The sequence below is a fragment of the Teleopsis dalmanni genome, chromosome 2 (genome assembly GCF_002237135.1).
Source record: "Teleopsis dalmanni isolate 2A chromosome 2, ASM223713v2, whole genome shotgun sequence".
Lineage (NCBI taxonomy): Eukaryota > Metazoa > Arthropoda > Insecta > Diptera > Diopsidae > Teleopsis > Teleopsis dalmanni.
Genome location: NC_051847.1, coordinates 74,768,832 through 74,779,115, shown reverse-complemented (window position 1 = coordinate 74,779,115; position 10,284 = coordinate 74,768,832). Strand labels below are relative to the sequence as shown.

At 30.2% G+C, this 10,284-nt stretch overlaps 1 protein-coding gene across 1 annotated transcript in view; it reads right to left on the bottom strand.

Annotated features, from left to right (window-relative positions):
• Positions 1–1,785: 1,785 nt before the first annotated feature.
• LOC119674869 (ephrin type-A receptor 4-A-like) overlaps positions 1,786–10,284 on the bottom strand; it is a 10,825-nt gene continuing 2,326 nt past the window's right edge. Inside the window, exon 4 of the mRNA XM_038086025.1 lies at positions 1,786–1,877. Within this exon, the coding sequence (XP_037941953.1) occupies positions 1,786–1,877 (92 nt within the window). The remainder of the gene's footprint in view (positions 1,878–10,284) is intronic.

The following is a 10,284-nucleotide window of genomic DNA, read 5'->3' as shown; positions in this document are numbered from 1 at the left end:
GAAATAAAGGTCATTTAAATGTATGTCTGATACCAAAACTATGAAAGAGGATAAATAAAAAAACCTTTAATTAATATTTATAATAGAATTATGATTAAAAGAAAAACCAATATTGCAAAAAATATTTAATTATACATACTATAAGTCAGCGATTTAAATGTTAATCGAGTTGTTGTCATTAGAGTCAGTCACTTGCTTCATCGAAGTAGGATGTCGTACAGAAGATTTAAATTTTTGTGAAAGACTATAGGATTCAATGACAAGACTTCTTTTCAAGTATGTCATAAGAACAATGTTTATGTGCCATTTTGAGTAGACTCTCGAAAATTAAATCCGATTAACAGCTATTGAGCGAAAGAAGATGATGCAAACCGTTATGGAGGAAAGATGTCAAGACTAACATCAAAAGATATTCTTATTTCTGCGAAAGAAAGATATGCAAACCGTTATCGAAGTAACATCTCAGGACTGACAATAACAAAACTTCTTTCCAGTACCATTGTGAGTTATCTGAAATTCTAGAGTCTGCCTTGAAAATTATTAACCAGATGAACACCTTAATTGTATATGTCTATAGAACTATTAACCACAAAATAAGTGAAAAAAGAATTTGTGAATGTATTAGGTTAGGTTAGGTTAAGTTACTGTGACCGTCCGAAGACTCACTTAAACCATTGTGATACCCTAAAGAATTTGACACCTGTCCCTATAACCATTTGATACTGGCCACAAAGCCAGTGACACAAGCTATGGAAATAGAATCTAGCTCTCTTAGTGAATTGAAAAAGTGTGATCCTAAGTAGGAGAGTCTATGTCTTGCGAAAGCAGGACACTGTAGCAGAAGGTGTATTAGTGATTCCTCTTCATCATCCTCCATGCAATGTCTACAATGTAAGAAGGTCCTGATATTGAGCCTCACGGCATGTCCTCGCAACGAGCAATGTCCCGAAATTATTCGCACTACCTTGGATATATTTGCTCGGGATAGGTTGATTAATTCCCGCGATCTTTTCTTGCTAATTTCTATTTACTAATTACTAATTTCAATTGGTCAATGTTGACAATCATCTTTAAAACATTTGGTATGTCCATAATTTTGTTCGATGCCGACAAGAAGCAAGTGGTATGTATTTCTGTGCATGTATTACTCAATACTTCTTTTCAAACGCTTTTTAAACGCAATTTTGACTAAATTGTCCCTGAGGACATTGTCGTTATGACCCCTAGTGGACAGTATCCGCATCACTCACTAATTAAACGAACAACGAAGCAAACTGAAAATAAGTAAATAAAATAACACTAACTTGGCGTTTTATTTTTATAATAACTTATTATGATAGAATAGTTTATCAATCGACAAAGTGGCACGGACAGCTAATATTTGAGATTGCCAAATACTAAAAACTCGGCAATTACACTAAGTAATAACTATTAAAAAACTATTATTTATTATTTTCAAATTTTATTTATATAATAAAATTTATATCTATGAGTAAAAAATGAGAGTCTAACCAAACTCTAACTAATATACACACGAGTTAAGAGTACTTACATTTATATATATGCAAAGACTATAGAAGATATTGCGTGTATGAGATTTTTAAAGACCGACAAACATTTGCTTAGATAACTCTTAAGGTATTTATTTATGTATTAAAGAGTTTTTCGATATAGGATCGATCCGTTTCTAATTGGGCACCTTGAAAATAGTAAGATATTAAAATTCTCAAAGTCAACTAAACCGGCAATAATCTACAAAATTACTCTAGAACTGCACTACAGCACTTATTTTAAAGGATCTCCGAAATCTGATTTAGTTTGTTGCAAACGCTTTGATATATATAATATCCATTTTTCACAGTATTTAAGTAAAGAGCCTACAATTTTAAAAATTAATAAATTAAATCATACAAGCATACAAACATTTACATTTAAAATGGTTTTAGGTCCTGAAAAGGAGACAGCTAACATTTTTTTATGAAAGAGTAGCAATGGAATTGTTCTAAATTGTTTAAGGTTCTTACACCTTTTACATTGAATTCTACAATTAAAATAGATTTAGGTTCTGAAGAGGAGATAGAGATTAGTTTCTCAACAAAATTTTAATAGAATTCTCTCCAATTTTTTAAAGGCTCTTAGGGTTGTGCATTTAATTCTGGAGAGAAGACAGCTAATAGTTTTTCTTATCAAAGTGTAAAAATAGAATTTTCTCCAATTTTTTAAAGATCATAGCATTAAACATTTAATTTTTATTTTAAAATTGATTCAAGTTCTGGTTAGGAGATAACTATTAGTTTTATTTTCAAAAAATTGACAGTAGAATTGTCTCTAATTGTTTTAACCTCTAAGTGTGGTGCCTATAATTCTGCATTTTAAATGGATTTAGGTTCTGAAGAGCAGAAAGCTTATAGTTTTCTATCAAAGAGTTTCAAACGAATTCTCTACAATTTTTTAAGGCTCTTAGAGTTCTCTTAGAGTTGTAAATTTAATTTTACATTTAAAATGGATTCAGGTTCTGAAGAGGAGATAGAGAATAGTTTCTTAGCAAACAATTTCAATAGAATTCTCCCCAATTTTCTAAGGCTCAGCGTTGTGCATTTAATTCTTCATTTAAAGTTCATGTCCTGGAGAGGAGATAATTAATAGTTTTTTTTATCAAGGAGTAACAATGCAATTCTCTCCAATTTTTTAAGGCTGTCAACGTTGAGCATATAGTTTTTTATCAAAGAGTAACAATAGAATTCTCTTCAATTTTTTAAGCTCTCAGAGTGGTGCTTAGAATTTTCCACTTAAAATGAATTAAAGTCCTGGAGACGAGATAGCTGAAAGTTTTCTGTTAAAGAATAGCAATAGACTTCTCTCCAACTTTTTAAGGGTCTTAGCATTGTACATAGAATGAATATAGTAAAATCTATTTAAAGAGAACAAAGCTAAGTTGCTTTTTAAAATATATTGAACACATCATTTTCGCTTGAATATGGCACAGCATCCAAATAAGCAAACGTACTGACCTCTGACGTATAAGTTCAGAACGGTCAGCACTGTAATCGAAAAATGGAAATAAAAATAAAAAAAAAAAACGCTCAAACTAAAACTTCATTTCTCCCTTATAAAGCCAAGCCATGTTGACGAGAGTGTAAACAACCGTATGTCGGTGTTTCTACGTATCTATGTTGCTAGATTCCGCATTTTTATAGAGCGAACACACAACTCAACATTATTGATTTGACAAAAAAAAAAAAAAAAAGGTGATAAAAAAAAAAAAAAAAAAAAAAAAAAAAATAAAATAAAGCGTGCTGGACATGTTCACACTTACGGAAAGATATAAACAATGTCAGGCTCGTAAATCGGCCCATGGAACGGCATATTTCGTATGTTTTTAATTAAATTAAACGATTATAGATACACACGTTCGTGTATGAATGAATGTACACTCACCGATACCGAGTGTGCGATATCAAAGTGAGATCAATTACAATATAAAATATCATATGTCAATACAAATGCTTAGCATTTTATGTTCGTACGGTCGTGAGAAACGTACTCGCCACCAAAATTACTCAGCCATAGATTTTGACGAAGTTGCAGTGGCAGCTGAAACGCACCCTTTGCGAAAAGTCTTTCATAGTTGTGGCGGTGCTACTGAAGCGGTAGTACTCAATTGGCTCAATAGATACAAATTCTAAATTCGCTTTGATGTGATAGTAAATCGTCGATGTTGAAAAAAATTTGCTTGTTTCGATTCGGTTTGTAATTTTTTGTGAAAATCGAAAGTGAAATTGATTTGAAGTGAAGAGTGTGTTTTGAAATCGATCCTGATTAGTGAATTTGATCCAAAATAATTTTTAAGAGTGAAAAACGTGTCAAAATGAAGATCTTTAAAAGTTGTATGAAATCATTTGCAAAGGAGTTTAAATGGAAAAACTTTGGCTTTGAATATAATCAACTGGAGCACTTCTATCGTTCAAAGGTATAGACGATCTATGAAAATGAAATGCAATCCGTAAAGATATATCGGTCAAATAGAGATGAAAAATAATTTTGTATTAAGTGATACCTTAGATTTTGGGCAAAAAAATATGTGGTGTATTAATTAATTCAAGGAAGATATAACTTTAGATAATATATATCTTTATATACGATATAACATTAATAGTTCACAATAAGATATGTGAATGTGAATATTAAAGTAATTGCAATACTAGAAAAAAGCGATTCATTTTTTTTTTAAATTGCTTTTGAGAAAAAATTAAAATAAAAATATTTAAAACTGTTTTTTAAATTAAAAAATAGGAAGTATTAATAAGAAATACATATAATATAAAATATCAAATATATATTAACATATATTAACTTCGGAATAATAATGAAATGTTGTGATTATATTAAAATACTCGTATTACAAAATGTCCTTTTTCACATTTATTATCTATACCGAGAAACTGTAATGGAAAAATGAATGAAAAGGTTTAATGATAGCAGTGTTCCGTTCCAAATGAGACCCGAACTCCGCATTTTATATTAATTCACCTCGACTCACTTCAAATGTTAGATTTAAGTTTTTTTTCTATCGATTCACATCTGTATATTCTAAGGATGTTCTGTTACGGTCTGATGATTCTAATTTATCTCACTATAGTTGATATTGTGTGTGTAGTGTTACTATAGTTGAGTTGTGTATAGTCTTACTTTGTAACTCTATGTTAAAACTTTAGCATAATTTTTGGTATTGAGGAAAAACAACACCATCTAAGTGGTGAAGCTTTTCATTTTTAAAAGTAGCTCATTTACAAAAAATAAGCTTCGAGCTTTCAAATTAAATTTTATAAAATTAACAGACATTAGTGTTGGAAAGGCCTAACTTATAGCAATGATACTTTAGATTTTAGTGATCCTTAAGTTATATAGATCAAATATGCGGTTCCGGAAAATAATTAACAGGGAATATTTGTTGTTGGGCGAAGAACTTATTTGCCAGTCAATGATCTACACCAGGGCTGTCTAGATTAGATGCGATCACGGGCCAATACAAATCACTGTATAGATTGGGGGGGCTGAAGAAACAAATACTTACGTTTATAGTTGTTTTTGACAAAAATAAAAATACGTTTATAATGTTAAATTAAGTTTTATTTATTTATCAATTTCACTTCATTTATTTGGTAAAATAAAATTTGCGTAATTGTAGTAGATTAAAAAAAAATCGCGGGCCGCACAAACATTAGTCGCGGTCCATATGTGGCCCGCAAGCCGCGCTTTGGACTACACTATTAAGCCCAAAAGGTATTTTTTTTGGGTTGATACTTTTATTCAATTTTTTGTTAACGTCTTTTGCGTGATGTTTTGAAAGTTACAGAAGCAGTAAGGATCAGTTAAAGATATATTTATTTTCGTTTGTTTTATTCTGGACCCAGACAAAAATTTCGTAGAGTATTTTTTGCAACTTTCATACAAATCAACTATCCTACATGTGTAAATAATAGAAAATATGTTTTTAAAAACTTTTTAAATAAATGGTTTATAAATGGCCTCACTTCTGATCCATTTCATGCTTACGAAATAACATAGCAATAACTTCATAGCAACTTCAAATCCTGTGAACCTGAATAGTACACACAGTGAATGCCTTTCACACTGCAAGACCTAGATTATAATCTAGATAATGAATGGTGTACATTTTTACAAATATTACCATTGTGATAAAATCATTAGCCATATTCACGATTTGATGTAAATGAGTCTGCATGATTGTATGTGCAAATAAGTAGCGACAGTTCTCAAGCCACTTTTCAGTCACTCCTCAATAAAAGTCTTTGTCACGTTTGCGTCCAACCACAATAATAATAATCTAAGGAATAAATATGTGAATGCATACATATTAACACCAAATCGTTAATGCGTCTGTTGTGTATACACAGGCTATAAGAACTGTCAGATTTTAAATGTTGATCAAAATTGAGAGATACAAATACAGGGATGTGATTAAATTATATGATACTGTTCGGAAGAAACAGCATCTTGAGAACTTAAGACTCGAATGGAACGAAATACCCCGGTAGTGAAAGGTGAATGTCTACTCTTCTAAGGGTGTGCAACGCGTATTCAAAAACGAGCTTTAAGTGAAGATTAACAAAGAAAAACTAAGCTGCATAAAGCAAAGAAGAGTTCCGCTTGTTTTAAAACGATCAATTGTCAAATACAATCTCCTAAGAAAAACAATTTCCTGTTAAAACAATTTGTATATAAACAGAATCTTAATAGAGAGATAAACGTTTTCTAACATGGTTTACATTCATGTTGTTCATGATAGTCAATTGGTAGAAAGACATATGACTACGAATACCTAGGTTGATGATTGATTGTATTATATAGGTTGACCTATATAATATATATGTTATGAATGACTCCTACTTATTACCTGCTCTTTAAAGTATGTAAGAGTAACGTGAACTGGCGCTCTTAGGGAGATGTTTATAGAAGCATGCGGATGAGCTTTTTCATACCGTTCAACATTCCTCTGACCGGGACCCTAGTTAAGAGTCTAAACATGTATTTTCATTTTGCATCATTAGTCCCTATACAGACATATGTTTTTTTATTGAAACAGTATTTTGTTATATATTATGCCCCACTGCAGTGACTAATCAGATCTGGCTATGTGTTCTCGTTAAGTGACTATAGACATATATCAATAAAAAAACTATTGAAGCAGTATTTTGTTATATAATATGCCCCACTGCAGTGACTAATCAGATCTGGCTATGTGTTCTCGTTAAGTGACTATATAGGTATATTTCAAATATTGATATAAAATTGTTATTGCTTGTAAGTTTTTTTTATTAAAGCGCCTTTGAACTAAACTAGCTAAATATACTAGTCAGTACTTCTGCCTGCAGAAATGGCTTCAAGTATATATATTTTTTAATTAATTTCTATTCTGTTATACACAGTAAAGCGTCTTGGTATTATTATGCAAGATTTGCTACGAAGCAGAAAAAGAGAATGCTTAAATAATGTAAATTATTTCTCAAAACTATTTAAAAATATTGATATCATATCAAGGGCAACATTATAGACTTTTGCAATTAACATTCGATTCTTAATTTAAAACAGGCTTCCTTTGAGGCAGTATTAACGTATAAATAGTTTTCTTCTTGATTTGCTATTTATACCAAATATTCTGCAACTAAAGATTGTTTATGCTAGAAGAAATGCTAAATATATATTCTTAGCCTTTTTTATGTGTTACACGAGTCCCCTCTACTTTGGAGAACTTAGTTTCATTTCGCGAATCTCTCCACTCCAGTCGTAAAAGTTCAAATGAAATCAACTTTTTGAACTATTTTCATTCATTAAAATTGGTTTAGTGTTTTTATGTTAACAACAGATAACATTCGAGTATCTGAAAGAAACGTGACGGAGTTTTTTACACATAAAATTATTAAGTAAATAAACATCGAAAGTCATAAACTGAAGAATCTGTCTAGCTATTAAAGTCGGCTTGTGCTAATCAACAGAAACTTGGCCGTGAAATTAATCGGAACGAATTTTATGCACTACAAACTAAATACGCGTAAACGAAAGATGTCTAAATAGTTAACGACACATAAAAGATATTTTTTCCTTATTAATTATTAATTAATAATTAATAATAACATAATAACATAGTTGTGTGTTGCTTCTACGTCATTATCAATACAAAGATCTCAGAAAATTAAAAGTGAAAATCTCAAGTTAATAAATACTATATTGTGACGTAATACAAATCAGTACAAAACTCAGTACTAATAATAGATCACGTCTATTGAAAGATACAGCATCTGCTTGAAACAAATATATAGCTATCTTATCACTTACTTTAAAACAAAACATTTGGAAATAGTTCTTGAGATATTACATATACACGTCAGATTATGACTACTATATATGTTATAAAATAGACTATTTAAACAAAGGCATAATTATTACCCAAATAAAAGACAATCTTATACAATTCAACACTCTAAAGAGCTAATAATTATTTGGATCTCTGCTTATGTAGATATTAAGGGGTACTAGATTAAACAGATAGTTGGAGCAGAAAACTTACTATCACTTAAGCGATCCGTCAAGGAAGTGAGTAAAAAAGATCTGTAATGGTTTTATATTATTAATTTTTTAAAAATAAAGCGAAGAATGGATCTGGTATAAAACCACATTATGTAAGCTTCAATATAATAAGTTTGAAACCAAACCCAAAAATATTGCACAGACGCTATTAGAACTTGGGATCGATTTCATTTTTAGTACAAAAACTGCACACGCCGACACTTATTAGGTTGAGAGAATAAAGATTTATGTCCTTTTTATAGCTCTACTGTTAGATTAATAACTCATATATTATAGAGCTATCCAGAAACAAGAATTGTACATTTTCTTTATGATAACATTAGCTCAAATTATTGCGTAAAATATCAAATATTACAAATCCATAAAAAAATTACACAGCCTTCTGCATACAATGATATGACGCACATCTTATGTTATATACAGAATATAAGAGATATATCCATAGATGCAGTAATGTAATCTTAATGAACTTTTATTACCTAGAATAAAATTGTTGTGGTGCCTACAGAAGAGCTAATTGTTAGGCTAACGTGAATTTAGTTGGTATTTTTTTAAAATAGAATAAAATTAAGAAATTTCTTGAAGATATCAAAAACCTATTATTATTTAATATTAAGTAATAGTACATAATCTGATTATAATGCCATCAGTGCAGAGTATTTTGAGCAAGATATACCAGAAGAATCGTAAAAATAATATATAAAAAGTATGCCTTCCTATTAAAGTGAACTTTTTCAGAAACCGGTTTTCGGTTTCCTTTTGTATAATGGAAGCCAGTATTTAATTTACAGTTAAAAAAACCGGTTTAACAATAATTAGTTAAAAACAGCTGCCATATACAGCCATCTTGGCTATAAAATTTGTTTTCATCACTGTTTTTGCTATCATATATATAAAAGCGATGGTTTCTAATTCTGTGAAAACAATGGGTGTAAATATATTAGTTCATTTCATTTGGTTGATTATGATATATCTTCATCTTGGAAATCAAAACCAAAAACACGTTTTTTGCATATCAAACTGAATTGATTTACTGTTGAAATACACATAAATTCTCTTGGCGATATAAAAATTTTGATAAGAACTCTTGCACCTAAATTAGCATAAGATAGAATGAATAAACCTCGATTCAAGTAGCCTCCTCGAATAAAATTAAGAAACAGCCGAAGCTGTGTTTTGTATATATTCCATAACGCTAAAACGCAGAAATAAAATAAGTCCCATATACCATATAAATAGATTTATAAATACTATTGGACTGCCCTTTATTAATTGCTTTAAGAGTAATGTAAACTGGCACCCTTGGAGATATATCTATAGAACGTAGATGTGTTAGGCTAACTGCTTTTTATACCGTGCAATGTTCTCCTGACCTGAAATTCTGATGAGAGTCACCTTAAGTGTTTCTACCGTTGGTGTTAATTAAGGGGTGGCAAAAAAGTCTTTTATGGTTGCGACATATTCACAATGGCTCTATAGTGCCGTAGCGCTTCAGTTGTAGATGATTTAAAAATATTACTTTGTCAAAATTCAAAATTTAACAAATTACTATAATGGATAAGCTAAACTTTAGGAATCTCAATCATTTTTAAATAAAAATAAGCTTTAAAATAAACAGAAAAACAAAAAGAAGTCGTCTGTAGCTGTAAAAACCAGGTTTATTTGTTATTCAAAAAATTGATATTTAATAAAAATTGCTGCAATTTATAGTAAAATTATGAAGAAACTGGTGGAAATGAATAAACGCCGAGTCGATCACTTTATTCTATACAACTCCAAGGTTAAGTTTCACCATTGGCTCTTAATCTCTTAATATGGTTTTATAGAGTATAAATTGTGATAAGAGCCATAAATTTTAAATTTGGTGTGCAATTTCTCGGGTAGGTGTAGTGTCATAGGTGACAAGCGAGTTCAAGTTCTTAAAGTTCTCCACCAATCTTCACCAATTTAATAAGTTTAATATTTTAGCAGTCATTTCATTTGGTCTTTCTGCAATTTAACTGTAGTTCACTCTGGTTGGTATCGAGATTTTTTGATAGTCTTATTGAAAAAGTATATCAGAAGATATATAAGATTCCCAAAACGAATAGTTGAAGGATGATTCACATGAAGATTAAGGGAATGTAAATTATTTTAATCAGAGTTTTAAATTTACTTTAGAAATTAGTTTGAATT